This window comes from Pseudorca crassidens, chromosome 12 (genome assembly GCF_039906515.1).
Source record: "Pseudorca crassidens isolate mPseCra1 chromosome 12, mPseCra1.hap1, whole genome shotgun sequence".
Classification (NCBI taxonomy): Eukaryota; Metazoa; Chordata; class Mammalia; order Artiodactyla; family Delphinidae; genus Pseudorca; species Pseudorca crassidens.
In genome coordinates this window covers 68,190,122-68,209,113 of record NC_090307.1, presented here as the reverse complement: position 1 = coordinate 68,209,113, position 18,992 = coordinate 68,190,122, and the positions used below count along the sequence as shown (strand labels likewise).

General features: G+C 57.7%; 2 protein-coding genes across 26 annotated transcripts in view; one reads left to right on the top strand and one right to left on the bottom strand.

Annotated features, from left to right (window-relative positions):
- SFI1 (SFI1 centrin binding protein) overlaps positions 1-14,654 on the top strand; it is an 84,770-nt gene extending 70,116 nt beyond the window's left edge. For 9 of the 19 annotated variants that reach the window (XM_067700156.1, XM_067700158.1, XM_067700157.1 and 6 more), the window contains 16 exons: positions 2,250-2,331; positions 2,649-2,827; positions 3,519-3,594; positions 4,098-4,193; positions 4,606-4,682; positions 5,514-5,616; positions 6,836-6,932; positions 9,383-9,543; positions 9,974-10,048; positions 10,602-10,676; positions 10,768-10,944; positions 11,018-11,280; positions 11,902-12,006; positions 12,108-12,321; positions 13,466-13,803; positions 14,276-14,654. In XM_067700156.1, coding sequence (XP_067556257.1) covers positions 2,250-2,331; positions 2,649-2,827; positions 3,519-3,594; positions 4,098-4,193; positions 4,606-4,682; positions 5,514-5,616; positions 6,836-6,932; positions 9,383-9,543; positions 9,974-10,048; positions 10,602-10,676; positions 10,768-10,944; positions 11,018-11,280; positions 11,902-12,006; positions 12,108-12,321; positions 13,466-13,803; positions 14,276-14,636 — 2,479 coding nt within the window. In that variant the 3' untranslated portion in view covers positions 14,637-14,654. The other 10 variants (XM_067700172.1, XM_067700171.1, XM_067700165.1 and 7 more) reach the window with 8 other exon arrangements.
- Positions 14,655-15,364: 710 nt separating this feature from the next.
- Positions 15,365-18,992, bottom strand: part of PISD (phosphatidylserine decarboxylase) — a 36,429-nt gene continuing 32,801 nt past the window's right edge. For all 7 annotated transcript variants that reach the window (XM_067700183.1, XM_067700182.1, XM_067700188.1 and 4 more), the window contains 5 exons: positions 17,580-17,816; positions 17,268-17,406; positions 16,897-17,043; positions 16,471-16,631; positions 15,365-15,884 (listed from right to left, as the gene is read on the bottom strand). In XM_067700183.1, coding sequence (XP_067556284.1) covers positions 15,660-15,884; positions 16,471-16,631; positions 16,897-17,043; positions 17,268-17,406; positions 17,580-17,816 — 909 coding nt within the window. In that variant the 3' untranslated portion in view covers positions 15,365-15,659. The remainder of the gene's footprint in view (positions 15,885-16,470; positions 16,632-16,896; positions 17,044-17,267; positions 17,407-17,579; positions 17,817-18,992) is intronic.

Here is an 18,992-nt window from a genome sequence, read left to right as displayed (position 1 = left end):
AACTTACCATTTTAACCATTTTCAAGTACACAATTCAGTGGCATTAAGTACATTCACAATATTATACAGTCATCACCACTATCCACTTTTAGAACTTTTTCATCATCCTAAACAGAAACTCTGTACCCATTAAATAGTAACTTTTCACTCTCATCTACTCCCAGCCCAGGTAACCTCTAACCTACTTTCTGTCTCTGCAATGCCTATTCTATGTACCTCACGTAAGTGGAACCATAAAATATTTGTCATTTTGTGCCTGACTTAGTCCACATAGCATGACATTTTCAAGGTTTATCCGTATTGTAGCACATGTAAGAATTTCATTCCTTTTTATGGCTTAATAATATTCCATTGTATGGACATACCACAATTTGTTTTTCCATCCATGTGTTGATAGATAGGTCAGGTTGATAGATAGGTTGTTTCCACCTTTTGGCTATTGTGAATAACGCTTCTGTGAGCACCTGTTTGAGTCCCTGCTTTTAATCCTTTGGCTATATACCTAGGAGTGGAATTAGTGGATCAATGTGGTAATTCTGTGTTTAACTTTTTGAGGAACCATCAAACCATTTAGTTCTTTTTTTGTAGTTTGTTTCTCTTATGAGAGTCCCTGTCTGGTAACTAAGTTTGTTCATCTTTTCATTAAAATACAAAACTTACATATAATAGCTCTTTTTAAGTGTTTGCCAATTCCAACATTTGGGTCATTATTTTCAGCTTCTTTTCAATGTGTTGCATTTTGTTCTGGCAGGTGATGGTTCATGTTTATTCTGGTGGTTCCTGTTGATCCTGTCCAGTGTGGTTTTATTCTTTCTTTATGTGGGTCTTTTTTGATTTTGTATTCAGGGTTAGGGCATGACTTTTATTCTTAGGGCCTAGGCTTTCTGAGTCTGAGGTTCCCAGGGAGGTCTCTTCACTCTGACTAGGCCAGAACTCCCTCTCCCAGCCCTGTCCAACCTCTGGTATCTCCATTCATCTCTTAGCTCTGCAGCAGCTGCTCTGCTAGGGCTCATGGAGTCTGCTTGTGCAGCCTCATCTGTGGAGGGCACAAGGTGTCCATGAGCGTGCCTGGGGGTGGGGTAGGGTCACTACCGCCCAGGCCTGGGAAGGCCACACATGTCCACCCAGTTCCTCCTCTCTGGTCTCAAACTCCAGTCTCTGCCTCAGCTCAGTGAGACTGTCGTGCTCTCCTTGGACTCCCTCCCCTGCCCCCAGTGCCCAGAAACTGCCCCCAGTAGAGGGCCTGGGCAGCCAAGGGGCTAACCTTGCATGTTTCCCATCTCTTAAGTATCACGTGTGCATTGCCTATTGCCCAGTGCCTGGAAGCAGGTGCTTCATATAGCTTGTCCCATTTTGTAATACACATGGCTGGAGGGCAGGCCTAGGACCAGTTGCTGTGTCGTGGTTGGAAGTGTTTTGAGTGGTGTGTCTGATGGGTTAAATGCCAGGGGAGCCGTCTTCTTCTGTCCCACAGTGTCAGTCCTGATGGCTTTGCCGAGACACATCCCCTGCAGGCTGTTGACCAGTCATCCCAGTGCTGCTTTTGCAGGTTTTGATGTCATTATGGTGTGCAAGTAGGCAAAGGTGACAAACCTGTCTCTCTCTTCACCTCACCTGGAATACTTGTTTAAAATTCCATTTCCTAGGGCCCAGCTCAGCTTTGGGGGTCTGGCATCTGTTTTTTTTGTTTTGTTTTGTTTGCGGTACGCGGGCCCCTCACCGTTGTGGCCTCTCCTGTTGCGAAGCACAGGCTCCGGACGCGCAGGCCCAGTGGCCATGGCTCATGGGCCCAGCCGCTCCACGGCATGTGGGATCCTCCCGGACCGGGGCACGAACCCGTGTCCCCTGCATCGGCAGGCGGACTCTCAACCACTGCGCCACCAGGAAAGCCCTGGCATCTGTTTTTTTAACTACTTCCCCCAAGAATTTGTATAGCAGCAGCCTGGCTGCTCAGCATGGACTGGAAAGACTTTCACTGTGAGCGTTGAGCACCATTGGTGATTCAACGTGGGGTGGATGAAGAAATAGGGTCTCAAAGTCTGAGTCTTTTTTGTACCGTCTGGGTGAGGCCAGAAATAATGTGGAATGTGTTGGATCATTTGTGGGGTTTTTGTCTATTGTATGCTTTCCTTCCTCCCCACCTAGGCTTATTTCGCTCTTAATGGAAGCGTATAAAAGAAAAAATCCAATTATTTGGAACTTCTCATTCTTTTGGAGTTGTTTACTCTTATTCATTTGGGTTCTTTTAGGGTGATGTTAGAGAAGCGGTTGTTTGCACTTTGGTGTCAGAAGGTATCTCAGCATCGAGAACACCGCTTGGCAGAGAGAATGGTAAGTGGTTCTCCCCTAGGAGGTACTGGGACCGGGAGGACCTGCTTCAAGCCTTTGCACTCACTGCCTCCCCTCCTAGGACGCTATCCAGACCCAGACCCACCCTGAAGGGCGACCTGTCTGTGACCAGGACTCATGAGGCAGGAGCAGGGTCTGGGCATCTGTTTCCTTTGTCAGTGGAGTTTACAGATGGCTTCTGGGCCAGAGCAGCTCCTGCACATCCAGTTCTTCTGCCTTGGTCATCCTTTGTGGCCTGCAGACTCCCTGGCTTCTGTGTCGCCTCCTATTTGACCCATTCTGATCTCTCCCTGCCGCAGGCCATACTCCACGCAGAGCGGCAGTTTCTGCGGAGGTCCTGGTCCATGTGGTGCCAGCAAGCAGTAGCACATCGCCTGGAGCGGCAGCGACAAGCAGTGGCCTGTGCCCACTACCGCCTCAGGTGGCTCAGGAAGGCTTTCTGTGTCTGGAGAGAGAGTGCCCGAGGGCTCAGAACAGAGTGAGTGGCCGCTTCTGCCTTTGAAGCCCTTCCCAGGTCAGGGCAGCTTTGACTGTAGTAGCAGCACTGAGCATCAGTCTGAGGGGTCGTGTTAGTGTAGACTCTGGTCTTAAGTTCTGGAAATTCAACTTGAAACAGTCTAAGCAAGACCAGGGCTGTAGGGAGAGGCTCCTGGGGCACCACATGGATCTCTGGACTCAGGAACTCGGCTGGTCAGATGTGCCTGTGGATCTTAGGTCCTGTCCATCAGCTACATCCTGCTCACTGATTGGGGCCCATTCGAAGCAACTGTGCCCAGGGGCAGGTCGTGGCAGTTTTTACCTCGCCATGTGGTTAGGGGCCAGGGCAGGTGCCCCTGTGTTCCCTGCAGGCGTCATCCTGCCTTGGTTCCTCTCTAGATCTACTTCATGCTCTGAGGGTCTCTCACCTCTCAAACTCTGGCCACATTTAACCTCCTCTTCAGTTACCTATTACCACACGAATACAGAGCCCTGTGAAGTTGTCCACAAAAATTTGATTTTATGTGTGCTTTTCTGGGTGGAGAACCTAAATCCTTTGGCAGCTCTTCTGAAAGGGTCTTGGTTCCCGTCCATGTTGAAGAACCACTGAGCAGGGGCCAGGGGCTGCGAAGGAGTACCCCTCGAGAGGGCCTTTGGAGGACCTGGGTTGAGCACTGACTGTCTCCCCACAGGAGGACGGGCAGGGCACGGGCTGCACGGTTCCACGCGGCACAGCTCCTGTGTTGGGCCTGGAGCAGGTGGAGGGAGGTGAGGCTTTGGCACAAGTGCGGCCCGCGTGGGGTTATGGGCAGGTGGAGCCATGTGTCAGGCTCAGGGCGAACATACGGTCTCCTCCACGGTCCCTCGGAAACCACCTGCTTCTGAGTGTGGGGAGGAGGCCAGGGTGCAGGTGCAGTGCTAACCTGGTTTCATGAGATGATTGGCTCACAGTTCCATGTTCTGTTAGCTGCCAGGCTGTTCTTCCGTAACGCTCTGAATTTAAAGTTCCTGATCTAACTGGTCACAGGCATCCTCTTCAGGATGAAAAATGTTAAAGCTGAAATTGGTCAGCGTTTACCCGCAGCCAGGCACTTGCTCCCTGTGAGCCTCACAAACCCCTAAGAGGAGCACGTTTATAGAGGCAGATGCTGGGGCTCGGAGGTTAATAAGCACCTTACCCAAGCTCCCCCAAACGAAGTGTGAAACGGAGGCACGTCCGAGCCCTCCTTGGCCCTGGGCCCACAGCAGCCAGCTGTCTCCTGTGTCCGCAGCGCCTGGCCCTGCACAGTGCCGAGCAGCAGAAGCTGATGCGAGCCGACCTGCATCGCCAGCACACCTTGCTGTACAGGGCGCTGCAGACCTGGGGGGTAGGAGATGCTGCTTTCCTCCAAATCTCCTTGCCTGGTAGGGAGGGGGATTCTGGAGGCTTTGTTTCCCTTCCTTGTTCTTCCTGCCCCTCCCAAAACAGAGTAATAATTCCACAAGACTCAGGGCAAGTGCCCTGGCCAGTGGGTCTTAAACTGCAGAGCTAAGTTCTCCCATCCTTGCCCAGGGTACCAGCCTTACCACCAGGGGGACTCCTTGTCAGGGGTCCAGTGGTTGGACTCACCAGGTGAGAGCTTAGCAAGTCATCTCCCTGTTGTTGGGTGGGCTCCTGCCCGCTCCCCGCCCTCTGTGGTAAGCGCTCTGGGCATCACAGCCCCTGTACCTCTGCGGCTGCCTGAGAGTGGGGAGTGGTGTGGGCCTGGGGTAGCCTCCAGTCCTCCTGGTCGTCTGCAGGTTTACCAGAGCCGGGTGCGGAGCGTCCTTCAGGAGGTGGCAGCCAGGGAGAGCCGGCACGAGAGGCGGCTGCTGCGGTGAGTCAACATGGCCCCAGCCCAACCTGAGGAACAGGGAACAGACTGCAGACCCGGGTGGGTTGGGGGCCCTGACGAGGGCCAGGCGATGGGGCCTGGCTGCCTCGTGCTGCTCAGAGCGTGGCTTTGGCTTTTCCACAGCAAGCACTGTTTCCTGGGCCCCTCATGTCTTGCACCCACACTGTGTGCAGAGCAGGGCCTCTGGGAAGCAGCTGAGCCATCTCCTGCGTGTCTTGCTCATCTGAGCGCCTCTCCCTGCCCAGTTCAGACCTGCAGGATTCGCCTTTTCACCTCCTCTCAGCTCCCAGTCAGTCCCCCCACCCCCGGCTCTCCAGGCCTTTGTCCCAGCCTCTGGGACCATCTGTGTCTCTCACACCCGTGGACTCACTTATACCCCTCGGCTCCACTGCCTCCGAAGCCTGTCCCGCAGCTCCTGCTGAGCCAATCTCTAAACTACTCCCTCCCTCATTTCCGCTCTTTCTTTTCCTGCCTCTGTGTTTGTTCAGCACATGCTGTTCCAGGCTGCCCGTGCCCTTCCTCCATTTTCCCCGTCTCCACCTCTCTTATCATGGATGCATCACCTGTGTCATCGTCACCTGGAAACGGCTTAGCGTTCCCCGTGGTGCGTGAATGCACGAGACTGCAGTGCCTGTGGTGCTCCCATGGCACCTGCACAGAGCAGCTCAGCCGTGTGCAGGGTGTGGAGTCAACGTAAACGTGGCTGTCAGCGCGACAGATACACTTGGGCACAGGGAGACCTCAATTCAGGACCAGGCTGAAGAGCCTCACACTGTTCACATCCATGTCACCCTGTCCCCCCATGTACCACAGGGGTGCATTACGTCGCTGGAGAGAGAATGCCGTGGCCCAAGCGGACGAAGCAAAGAAAGCCTCTCGAGCAGCAGCTCACTACAGAAGGACCCTGTGCTCCAAGGTGAGCCCTGGCAAGCCAGCTGGTCACCAGGGGGTGGGGGCCGTGTTCCTGTGAGGGGTGGCGTGGGGGGTGGCTGTGGAGGTTTGAGCTGAATGAGGAGCCTAGAAAACGAGATGGCTCCCTTCTCCACCACACACAGCTGTGCCCGCAGGTGGGTTTCTTCATTCGTTTATTGTACTGAAGTATGGACCAATATCCGTTAAAACAAAAGCATGGCATGTAGTGAGTATGAACCAGCTCTTACCAGAACCAGTATTTCCCACACACATGGAATTTTCCGCTGGGACAAATCGTGTAAGTCACCACACCTCTGTCCCTTTGTGTGGGCATAGGATGCTTGGGTGCCCCCTTTCCCCCATCCTGCTCATCGGCCTTGCGGGATTCATGACTGTGCGGGCTTTCTGTAGAGCATCCAGGAATGTGAGATCATTGGTCATTGTTGCTGGGAAGTGGCCCCCAAAATGCCACTTGGTGTGGCCTGGGCCCACGTGCTGGGGGAGGGACATGGCTATGAGAAGAAGACGTGTCACTAGACAGGAGACTCAAATGACATGACAGAGGTGGTCCCTGGACTCTGGGGTGTTTTAGAAGAAAGCATTTCGCTGGGAGCCCCGCACTGGCAGGCCGGGACTGGTGCTGACAGCTTTGGAGCCTCCACAGATGAGTGTTAATTACACATGGTCAGGGTGCAGTCTGCTCTCAGGAATGCTCCGAGGCCAGCATGTGTGTCCCCTCCCCCTGGAAGGACGGTCAGGACTCTGCTTGGCTTCAGGGCTCAGAAGGGAGGAGGCCTTTGTGGGGGGATTCAGTTCGTGACTGTTTGGGGAGCAGGCGTGTGATTTGTGTTCTGCTACTGTGTTCTGGTTCTGCTACTGTGTTCTGCTACTGTGATTTCGTATGTACCTCATATGTGAAAGTGCCTGAAACGTAAGGCTTCCATTTAACAAATAGTAGAATGAAAGCCCACGTGAGGACTTGACTTCTTCGTGACATGGTATGAAGTTTAGCTCCTCTGGTCCCGTCACCTGAGATACAGGGCTTCCAGCGAGGGTGCTGGGCATGGTTGCCCGCCATCTGCGCGGATGGCGGGCGCTTTCTGGAACGTGTGTGAGTGCCGTACACCTGGCCTCATTCCACGAGGAGCTGCCTGCAGAGCTGGGGTGACCCCGGGGAGTCGGGACATGCCGTGATCACCCCTCTATTCTTCTTCTGCCCATAGGTCCTGATCGCGTGGCGGGAGGCAGTGTCAGTGCAGATATACTACCGACAGCAGGAGGGCCAGGCTGTCAGGGACGCCCAGGTGGCGCTGAATAGGGGTAAGTGGGCCCGGAAGCTGAGGAGAGGCCTGTGAAGGACACAGCTTTCTTTATTCTCCCAAGGTGCTTCCCCTCAGTCTCTTGTCTCTTTCTCATGTGTATTAGCTTCCTGTTGCTGAGGTAACCAAGGACCACAGACTTTAAAACAACAGAAAATTGTTCTCTGAGTCCAAACTCGGGTGTCGGCAGGGCTGTGCTCCCTCCGAAGGCTCTAGGGGAGGCCCCTTTTCCTGCCTTGTCCAACTTCTGGTGGCTCCCGGCAATCCTTGCTGTTCCTCAGGTCACTCCAGCCTCGGCCCTGTTGTCACATGGCTGTCTTCCCTGTGTATCTGTGTCTCTCCTTAGAAGGACACCAGTCGTACGGGATTAAGGGCCCAGCCCCAGCCCACTTTAGCTGTCAGTTACTGCACTGCACCGACCCTCTGCCCAAATAACATCAGCTCTGAGGTTCCAGGATGGACGTGAACTTGGTAGGGAGTAACTATTCAGTCCAGTACATCTTCACTTTCTCTTCCCAACTGATTGCCAACCAGTTTATATTAAAATGAAAGACCAAGGCTTGAGACCTACAGAGAAATGCAGACACGGAGCTGGAACGGGGGACTTGGGGGTTGCCGGGGTGGGGCGCTTTGATGGGAAGGCGGCGGCTGCTTGTCAAGTGAGCCCCGTCGTGTCAGAGTCCGCTTCCTTGCCCGTTTAGGGAGCAGGGACTTGCCTGGTTGGCACCAGGTAGTCCCGTGACCTGCCGTACAAACAGCCTGGGAAACGGTCCAGATGGAGCCTCTGTTCAAGAGACGCGTGGAAACAGAGGCCCTTGGCTCTGCTGCGGGGAGTCTGATGCTCTAAAGAGGCAGCTCCTATTAGAATAAATGAGAAAACAAATGGAAATGGTTTAAATCAGACCAGAGAGAAAACGGACCACGTTGTTAAATTGGCTTAATAGCATTTGTTCCAGGACAATCCACTTAGGTTTGGTTCTGACTATTTTCTTGTGTTGATGAACACAGATCCTGCTTCCCCCTGAATGGAATCCTGGGGTCCAGAATCCCGCACCTGGTCCGCCCTCAGCATGCTTCTCTGTGTCCTCAGGCTGCCCCTTGCCCCGGAAACCAGGGCTGTGTTTCTAGTCATTCCCAGGAAAGATGCCGAGGGGCTCAGCCCGTCCCTGGCCTCTGCTTGGACCAGAGTTTTGGCACCGGCGCTGCATGGGCCTTCCAGTTTGGGTCAGGCGGCCACGGTGGGGAGGTGATAGGCACAGGACACAGCTAAAGCTTCTTCCCTCCGCTGGCCTGCAGGCGGCAGCTTTCCTTAGACGGGGTGGCAGCACGTGGCTGGCCCTGGGCTCGCTGTGTCCATTAGGGCTGGTACAGAGGACCGGGGAGACCATGTGAGAAGACACTGTGTTGTCAGCACACAGCAGATGTGCAGTCAGTACCTGTGGGACCATGTCTTGGCTTAATTAAGGCCTCTGAGTCTCAGGCACACCTTAGCGGTCCAGGGCTGGGCTAGGTGGTGCAGGAGGACAGAGTCGTGGACACTCACGCTGATCGGTGCTTGAGAGGTGCAGGCAGGGCCGCCTGCTGGCTATACGACCTCGGGCACGGCCTCCTCTCAGCCTTGGTGTCTCCGTCTGTGGATGGGGATGATAGTACCTGCCTCTGGAGTTGATCACGAGGGTCCAGTGAGGCTAAGATATCCCCGCATAAAGCAGGACCTGGGAAATTTCAGCACTTAGTGCTAACGCCTCCAAGCTTGTGAACGTGGCTTTCCCTGCCCACCTCCGGCAGGTCCTGGAGGACAACCCCATCTTGGCCTCTGTGCCTTGGGGTCAGCTCTCTTCTGTTTTCTCTAAAAGAAACTTCTCTTGGGGCTGAAGAAGAGGAAAAAAACCAGAAGAGAGTGCTCGCTCCCTCAAGAGAGAATCTGGTGACACAGATGCAGTGCAGGGTGTGGCCCCTGCCTGCCTGTGGAGCCCGGGCAGGACACGGCCAGCAGACACCTTGCTTCTCCCCAGCCTGTCTCAGGCTGCCTGGGCCTCTGAGCCTCATTTTCCTCTCTGGAAAATGGGGCCACTGCCTCCCACTCCCTCAGACCCAGGGTCTTCTCGTTCATGTGCCCAGCAGCATCTTGTGGGCAGTTCCGCTGGGGCCCTGGCACACCTGTGGTCGCTGTGCACAGGATTATGGCTGGGGGCGGGGGGTCCTTGGAGGGCCCAGTGGTAAGCAGCATATCTGGTTCCAGTCAGGGAGTGCATAGTCACTGAAGGTGGGTGGCCGGAGCTCTCCTCCCAGGGTGGCTACCGTCCACACGTGGTGTCTCACCGAGTGTGGGCTGACACCCTAGTTCTGTCCCCACACAGCCTTCTCCACCCTCTAAACTTTCACCATTGCATAGTCGTCCATATATTGATACTTCCTCCAAAAGAGCAAACTGACTCCGACCCGCCTTAGGCTGTCTCAGGATATGGTTTCGGCGCTGGAGGGACCGGAGCTGGAGCGCAGCCCAGCAGAGGGTCCAGATGGAGAGGGTCGCGCAGCATTACCGCCGGCAGCTGCTGCTGCAGGCCGTGGCCCGGTGGAAGGTGCACCATCTGAGCTGCATCAGGAAGAGGGTGAGGCAGACGGCAACCCCCCGAGTTCCCCTGTGCGGCGGGGCTGTCTGGGCCAGGAGACCGCATCGCGAGGAGGAAAGGTCTTTCCAGAAGCACTTACTGCTTCTGTTGTGGATGCTTGGAGTCCTGCGGGCACAAGGCTGCCCTTCTGGGTGTTCAGTGAAGGCTGGGGAAGCCGGCCTTCCGGGTGGAAGATGGCTCAGCAAAGAACTTGGTTCAGTGTGAACCATGCCTGTCAGAGCTGGGTGACCTACTGAGGCATCTGGGCACCCCTGTCTGGGGCAGGAGGCCCTTGGCTTCAACCAGGATGACTCCTGGTGGTGGGAGGATGGTTCACTTCGGCCTGGAGCCTGCACCGCCCACAGGGGCTCCAGGTGTGGGCACCTGGCTGCACTGGGCACACAGCCCCCTGTGCGCACGCTCTCCCCAGCTTCTGCAGAGACAGGCTGCCCGACTCCTGGCCCAGACACTCAGTCGGACCTGCTTCCACCAGTGGAGACAGCAGGTGGGAGCCGTGGAGAAGCCCCTTCTCGCTCCCCGTCCTCCTGCTGCCTCCTGAGCCTGCCTCTAGCTCATCATTTCTCATACCACCCTCTTCCCAGGGTTCCCTCACCCCCAGCCACCTCCTGGCACCACCAGCTTCCTTCACTTGGAATCTGTTTAAAGCCAAGTCACTTCAGGGCCATGTTTCTACAGTGTCATGTTGAAAACTTGTCAGGGTAATATCCAGAAATGAATAGGAAATGCATTTTAGGTCTTTGCCAAGGCCTTGATAAAACACCCAGTGGGGCTGCGTCCTGCTTATTGGCCCTTCGTGGGCCAGGTCCCTCACCCTCGGGCCCGCAGTGCAAGCAGTCCTAGCTTTTCTCACTGGGGCCTGGCGCACTGCCTCACTGCTCCCGACCCCAGAGCTCCTGGCCTTTGTTCTTCCCAAAAGAGCTTCCTTGACCCCCCCCGCCCCACCTCAGGGCAGGCCTGACTAGAGAGGGTCGGAGAGTGACCGGGGCCATGGGGTCAGGGTGGCCTCCCTAAGGAGACATTTCCTTTCTGGCCCGTAGCTGGCGGACAGGAGGCGGGAGCAGCAGGACACGGCGCGGGCCCTGTGGTTCTGGGCCTTCTCACTACAGGCGAAGGTAATGGGCTCCCTGTCCCAGGAGCGGACCGTGCCCCGGTGGAGGGAGCCTGAGCAGGAGGGCTGGGCCTCACCTCCTCCTCTCCCTGTAGGTGTGGGCTGCGTGGCTGGGCTTCGTGCTGGAGATGAGGAGAAAGAAGGCGCGGCAGGAGCGGGCAGTGCAGGCCTACCACCAGCAGCTCCTCCGGGAGGGCGTCACGCGCCTCCTGTGCTTTGCAGCGGGCATGAAGGCATTCCGGCAGCAGCTGCACGCCCAGCAGCAGGTGCAGGTGGGCCGGGGTCCCCCACCCTTCTGTGGGGAGCGGGTAGGCACAGCACGACCTGACCAGAGGCTGGTTGCAGGCGGCCCACAGTCTCCACCGCGTGGTCCGTCGCTGTGCCACGCTCTGGAAGAAGAAGGCGCTGGGCCTGGGCAGGGAGCCTCAGCCCCCTACGTCCACCGTGTGCAGCAGGAGAGTGACGTTTGAGGGTCCCCTTCCCAGCCACCTTGCTGCTGGGGCTGGCGATGCCTCCCTGGAGACCAAGAGGACAACAGCTCCTCGTGGGCTTCGGGGAGCTCTGGACAGCCTACCATCGGCTGCTGGGGACACCCAACTCCTGGAGCTGTGAGTAGCCCTTCCCTCACCTCTTCCTTCTCGCTTCCACCTGCGGCAAAGCTTGGATGGTACAGGAATGACACTGGGCCTCGAGGGTCATGGCCGAGCCACTCGGAACCCTCTGTACAGGATCCTGTGCCCCCATTCTTCGGCCCTAACCAAAGGGACCACAGCCTCTGTTCCTCCCGAGCGTGGGAGAGAATGTACGGTTCCTTAGCAAAGGAATGGGCCGTTGGGCAGCCCCCCTCCCCCGCAAGACCTGGTAGTCTCCCCACGTCTCCCGTGACAGCCAGGAAACAGGTACCCTCTTGGAAACCCCACTTTTTTGTGACCTGGCCCCACCCCATCCCCACATGCTGTGCTGCTGTAGCTGACAAGGGCCCCATCTCTGAGCCTGCTCCAGCCTGGTTGCCTGGGTCAAGTGAGACAGCATGGGTGGAGCACCCATCGCCAGCAGGCTCACTGGAATTACTAGAAGTTCAGTAGGATGCCTGGGGCGGAGCCTTTCCTTCTCTCTTCAGTCTCCCTGTAAGATGGAAGGGGTCGGACTGGATTACCCCGCCCCACAGAGGTCTCAGGCTCCAAGCAGCCCCTGGGCAGCCTGGAGGAACAGCCTGTGTTTCTTCCCAGGAATGCTGCCCGCTGGGCAAGAAAGCAACCGCGACGCCCAAGCTTCCTGCTGGAGCCCATTGAGAGCCAGACGCCCCTGGGGTGTGGCACCCTCGGGGCGCAGGGGTAGGTGGTGTGATTCTGGGGACTTTAGGGCCAGTGGCCCCCCTTCTGTCCTCCTCGGGAGGGTACCGCGCCTGACCAGCTCCTGTCTTCCCTCTGCTCAGGCCTGAGGCACTGTGGGAGCATGGCCTAGGCGAGGTCCAGCCAATAGGCCTTGCGCTGACAACACCCTTCCTGGCAAAGGCCCAGACAGCACTGGACCCAAGCAGCCCCCTGCCAAGCGCCCCTGGCCTGAAGCCGCCGCCCACAGCAAGTACAGGCCTGGAGCTGTTGCCCCCTTCTTCCTTCATGCTGCGTGGGGCGGAAGCACACACCTGGGTAAGTCCCCCTGGTTACCTGGGGTCCTGTTCTTTGGTCTGGTCTTCGTGCCAGTGCTCTCCTTTGTGCGCTTGGTGCTGTAGCCACAGCAGTACTCATTGCTTCAGGAAGATGCAGGGAGGCCTGTGCAGGGGCCAGCATCCTAGGGGCACAGCAGGGAACAGCCCCCGAGGCCCATCCCTGCTCGTGACACTTACATGGTGGTGGAGACAAAAGAAACCCCAGCATGCAGACGAATGAAGAGACTGTGGATCATGGAGGGTCATACAGGCCCTGGTGATAAGTCTGGACTTTAAGAACAGGAAGTTGTGGAGGATGGTTGGCGGCTGTGCTCGGGTCCAGCAAAGGGTGCTGGTGGCTGGGACTGGGGGGCGGTGGCTGTGGATGTCGTGGGAGGCAGACTATGTAGGGCTTGCTCTGATGAGTCTGATAAGAGGGAAAGAAGGAATTGCGGATGGCTCCTGGGTTTCCGGCCTGAAAAGCTCAGGGAGTGATGCATTCTTTACTGTGAGAGGGAAGACGGAGGGTGGGAACCCAGCAGCTGAAGCATCACAAGTGTGTCTTGAACCTGTCAGATTTGAGGTAACGCAACAGATTCAGCCTGGCCTTCAGGAACAAGGTCAGGGCTGGAGATCAAAGTTAACAATTCGCAGCACAGGTTGAAGGTAAAGAACTGATGGGGTCATGGGGAGGAGTGGGGCCGAGACTCTGGGGCCTGTGACGTAGGAGTCAAGGAGTTCGGGCAAGGAGGTGAGGAAGCAGGAGTGTGCATTGGGCTTGGGCCCCCCAAGGCGCTGGTGCCTGAAGAGCTGCGACCTAAGTAGGGGTGGGGAGAGGGTAGGGGATGGGAGAGTGTCCATTCCCACCAGAGGACATTGTCACCAGGAGGGAAGGGAGGAGGGTTGTAGCTGTGGTTGGACAAGAACAGTTGCCACTGAAATGCACGGTCATTGCAGGAGTGGGTGTGAAAGGTCAGTAAGGCTGGAAACAGCTGCTTGGGTGGTCGTGGGGCTCTCTATTGGTGTCAGGTGCTGAATGAAGGGGCAGGACCAGGTGAGCTGGCCGCAGCAGGTGCAGGTGTGGGGAGCCCCAGCTCCCCACCTTTCTCCCACTTCCCTGCTCAGTGTTCATCCTTCTTTTACAGGCATCAGCCCAGCCGACGATACCTGGGCTTAAGTCCCAGGCCCCTTCATCCCTGGCCAGTGTCCCCAACCCCCGTCTGCTCCTTCCTGGGGACTTCACAGGCACCAGGCCTGGGCCTGGCTCTGACACTGCAGGTGTGTACCTGGGGCCTGTCAGTGCCTCAAGTGCTCAGGTCACTCCCGGCACCTGGAATCCCTGGGTTCAGCCCGGGCCCAGACAGGAGGATGGTCAAGATCAAGCTTATTCTCCTATTGCCACTGGCCACATGGACCTGGAGGCCGAGCTTGAGGGCATCCAGCAGCAACTGCAGGACTACCAGACCACGAAGCAGAATCTCAGGTGAGACCCAGAAACCCACGTGGCACCCGTCCATGGGGAACAGGGGGAGTTGTCTGCCCAGTGATGGCCCCTGCATGCAGGCGGCACCTCTCCCCTTCCGTCCTGCTCAGGAAGGCCCAGGTTGGCCTTACCTTCAGGAAAAGCTGAGCAAAACTTTACACCTGTGTCTTGTGGAAGCCGGTGGTCTACCGGGCGAGTGTGACTGACACGGGATGATGCAGTGAGCCGCCCTGCTTTGTCTGGGTCCACAGCCCACGTACCCCACGGCCAGGCCTGGGACCCTCAGTGTGAGCAGCAACCTTAATCAGAGGGAAGCGGGCAGGTCCCACACGGCCAGCTCTGCACAGGGAAGAGGACAGAGGGCGTTTCTGCGTGATGGTGGAACAGGAGCCCTTCTCCCTCCACCCACACCAGAAGTGTGCTGGGCCTCTGCCTGGGGCCAAGCCAGGCAGCAGGTGCGTTACTCCCTCAGGTCCTGCCAACGGCAAGCGAGCAGCCTGCGGCAGTGGCTGGAGCTGAGCCAGGAGGAGCCCAGGCCCGAGGACCAGGAAGCAGAGCAGCAGGTTCAGGAAGAACTGCAGGAGGTGAGACCTTGGGCAGCCCCCGGAAGGCTCCCAGGCGGGGCTTCCTCTCAGCCTGCCCCCTCAACCTCCCCAGGTGGAAGCGCAGATCCAGCAGCTGGCCTCCAAGTTGCAGGCCCAGCGCCAGCCCATCCGCACCTGTATCGCCCGCATCCATGCCCTGCGGCAGGCTCTGTGCTAGTCACCACCCCACGTCCAGGAACAGAATGCAAAACTGCAGCGAGTTTTTTTATTTCAAAATGTTGCAATTAAATGAATTACTGTTCAGAAGTCTCCCACTTTTCATACAAAAATACTGTGCTACTGATACAGTTGAAAAAGTTCAAATGGCTTCTCCTGCAGGAGAAATTCACAGCATCCCCAGGAAACATGAAATCTGGCCCTGTCCCCACAATCAGTGGCTCCCCAAGGACTGCGTACCTGTTGCCTGGGGACGGGTTTTCTAGGCACTGACATTCTCCCCTCCCCCACACATCAAATACACCACCAAGGTTCCTTTGCCTCCAACATAAGCCCCTGATCAATAGCAGCAACTTTTCTGTAGGTCTGGATTACAGGGAGGGGACCCAAGCTCTCCCCTGGCCCCAGCTGGGCCACCACCAGCTAGCTGCCTGCCCCTTTTGCTTTGGACACCACTGAGGGGGTTTGGTGATGGGTCCTGCCTACTGGAAAGAGGACCTGCCAGCTCCAGAAGGTCACTCAGCGGGGCCTGCAACGCCCTGAACCATTAGTGAGCACCCTCGGAAGTTGATGGCAGAGTCGGAGGTGATGCATTCAGCCATAAGTGCAAAGAGAGAAGACAGCTTTTCCCAACAAGCAGGTTGGGAGCAGTTGCATTAAAGGCCCTGGTCTGGGACCCACAGTCAGTGCCAGGAGGCACCTCGCCCCATGCAAGGGAGGCCAAAAAGCAGTGATAGGAGGAGCAGCAAGAAGGTACTTTAACTACCACTTATCTTAAAACGGAAATCAGAACAACTGAATGCTCAGCCAGGACATGTAGAATCTCCAGTTTATACAACACGTTAGAAAATCTCCAAGAGGGAATCAATCGTCCTGGCCTGCACTTTCTCTTCAGGTGGGTAGGGGGAAGATGTAGGTCTAGGACATGAGAGGGGCTCTGACAACCTTGTCTGCACCCTGGAACAGAAGTCACCCAGGTCCTGCCTGGTCAGACCCGATGGTCCCCTCCCTAGATAGCCTCAGAGGTTCCCCTTGAAAAGACCCTCACATTTCTGTGGAAAAGACCCCTCAGCAGCTGTGGCCATGAAAGAGGCTCTAGAGAGAGCCCAGAGCCTCCCCGAATCGGATTTTCTGTCCGGCTTTCAGCTTGAAGTTGAAGTCCTTGGGGGCCTCGAAGATGAGCACAATGGTGGAGCCCAGGTTGAACTCGCCCAGGTGCTCGCCCTTGCGCATGGGGATGCCCTCCTTGTTCATGTGCGTCACGAAGCTGAAGTCATTGTAGGAGCCCTTGCTGTACCGTGGGCTGTTTGTGTGCAGGTCCTGTGGGAGGCGGAGGCAGAGCACGTGGACCTTGAACACACCTCTGCTGCCGTCCCGAACCTGTCCCCCACCCTGCTCAGAAAGGGAGGTCCGGACAGCAGCTCAGGCCATGGACTAGGCCTAACCTGATAGCCCCTGACCAGCTCTGAACTGGAGGGAAATGGAGGATTCAGACCCCCAACTGTTCACTAGTACGAACGGTGCCACAACACCAGCACCCGGGGGGCTGAGGGGCAAACTGACACCAAGAGGGGAAGCCCCGCGGGCATGGGTACTGGCACCCCTCACACACTTGGCCTCCATCAGCATGCCCCACCCAAGTTCCCCTTGGGTTTCTGCAGAAGCAAAGTGCCAGGAAGGGAAGTTAATTCCCTCCCTCACCAGCCACCTCGAGACAGGGGTGGGTGGGGGATAAGCAGAGCAGGAGCTCAGGGCCCAGCCCCTCCTCAGGGCAGCTGCTCTGCACAGCCAGGCCTGGTGGGGGATGTGCCCTCCTAGAACTTACAGTCCAGATGGATCTGGCTGCACAGGAGACGGTGCAAGTGGCCTAGCCCTTGGGCTTCGGCAGGGTCTGGGCTCTGCTTACCCGGTCAAAGTAGATGCGGATGGAGCCCACGTTGGTGGCCCCAACAGCCGTCAGTGAGAAGAAGCCGTGTTTCCAGTCCCCAGTCAGGACTACCCGCTCGTTGTGGCAGAAAAGCTCTTTGATCCAGCGGGCCATGCCGGGGTTCACGGACATCAGGGAGCCTGTGGGGACAGACACTGCCACTCCCTGCCCATCGGGAGGACAAGCCTCCCAGAGCCCAGTGTGTCTACTCTGGGAGGGCCCAAGACCCACTGTACCCCCATGTCATTCCAAATGCAGAGCAGGCTGGCTCCCAGCCTGCCCCTGCCACCCATGCCCAGCAGTCACCTCACAGCTTTGGAGCCTGCGTCTCCTGATACCAAGAAGCTGAGGACCTCTCTGAGTCCCCCAGGGGCAGGTCCCACCCATGTGCTGGCCCAGGCCTACCTGGGAAGTGGCGCCGGTGGGAGACAGTCCAGTCAGTGGGGGAATGGAAGCAGTGGTAGTCCCCGGGGGCCAGGTAGATGACGCAGTGGTAGAGCTCGTTCCCTTCTCGGGTGACCAGCTGGCTCCTGAAGGAGCCACAGGAGGTGGCTGTGGGGCAGACACGAACCAGGCGCTCAGACAAGCACTTGATGCTACCCAACACGGAGCCTGCGTGCAGCCTGGACACTGGCTCCAGGGAGGCCTGAAGCTGCGGGCAGAGTAACTACTGGTCCACAGGCCTCCCTCCCGGACCCACTCCCATCCCCACCCTCTACATCCAGCGCAGCCACGCCACAGCACAGCTGCCTGGCCGCCACCAGGCCAGGACCCACCTGGTGGGAAGGGCAGGTCCTCAGCGGGGATGCGAGGGCCCAGGAACGACTCCAGTGAGTAGGTGACCCCCTTCACCTGCTCCACCTCGCAGTTCTTCACCTGCCCGAAGTTGAGGATCTTCCCATCCGATGGACTGATCTGGAAGGGCCAGGAGAGGCTCGCTGTGGGGGAGGGCAGGGGGCAGAGGGCAGGGCCACCTCCTCCTTGGGGTTTGGCCTGGGAGGAGTGCCCACCAGGCCACCTCTTCCTAAAGGCACAGCCAAGAGCTGCCTGTACGGAGGCAGGAGTAGAAGGTGGGGTTGGGGCCTCACCACGCTGTGGAGGTCGCACACTGGCCGGGCCTGTGGCTTCAGCTTGCGCCGGAAGAACTCGCTGAGGTTGCGGTAGTGGTGCAGGTCCTCCACGGCGGCCTCCTTCATGTTAACCCCGAAAGTCCAGATGTACAGGCTGTAGACGGGCCTGCGCAACCAGTGCGGCAGCTCCACTTGGTTGAGGCGGCCCCAAGCCCGCGATAGCAAGCGCGTCGGCACCGACTTGTACAGGGCCACCTGCAGGCCGCGGGCAGGCGGGTGAGTCAGCCACACCGGGTGAGTCAGCCACACCGGGTGAGTCAGCCACACGGTGTGCTCACCCCCCAACCCCCCTCCTCCCCATCAGCCGGTACCCTCTCCCCTCCCCTAGGGGCCACCTCCCGAGGCCTGAGCAGCTTGTCCCCACGAGGGCTTTGTGACATGGTCGTCTCTCACCAGGAACCAGACTGAGCTTCCAAATCTCTCATCTCTCACACACAGTACTGGCCAGGCCTGTGACACAGTGACTTACAGCTCAGCTGTCAGCCATTTCCTGCAGACTTCCCACAGCAGCTACCCCACTCCCTCCCCAGTCCCCGGGGAGACTGGCCAACACAGCCTCACTTCTTGAGGTGGGGAGGGGCAAACAGATCTGACACAGTCACACAGGCCGTGGCGCGGGCACTACTGCCCGAGTCCCAGACCAGCACAGAAAGGAGAGGCCTCTGGTGTGTGGGCAAGTCCACAGCCCAAAGCGCATGTGCTCGTCGCCCCCCACCCTGAGGTTGGGGACTCATGCAGACGGGTTGACCACTGACACCTGCGCTCCGAGGACCTGGACACGCCCGCCGAGCCCACCTGTCCACACAGCTCTCCCCACCTGGTGCTCCTCCAGGAGGCAGAGGGGACTCGGCCTCTCAGTCGGACCCTCCAGCCAAACTCAGGGCCAGACGACCCAGAAGGGGCAGCCTCTTAAACCTCAAGTGCCTCTGCCATAGTGGGACGTGCTTCTAATTGGTGGCTGCTGCTTGCTGAACACAACCAAGACACCAAGTCCCCAAAGCATAAAAGCAATTCCACTCCAACTTTAAACACCTTTAAAGAGGCAATAAGTTAGCGGCTCCCAGCACTCCCAGCTGACGCCCATCCGCGGGGGCAGCCCAGGGCTGCCCTATGACCCCAGGCCTAATGCCCAGAGGTGCCCCTGAGCTTTCAAGCCCTGGCAACGCCCACCTGGGCTGTCCAAGGGCCTGGGAGCAGGGTTTCTTCCTTGGGGCCAGCTTGCCTGAGAGCCGGGCGCAGCCAGGCCGTTCCCTCACGCAGCCCTGCCTGGGGCTCCTGGGTCCTCAAAGGCATCCTCACTCAAAGGGGCCCACACAGGCTCCAGCCTCCCTGAACCACCCTCTGGCATCCAGAAATTAATTTGGATTCTTC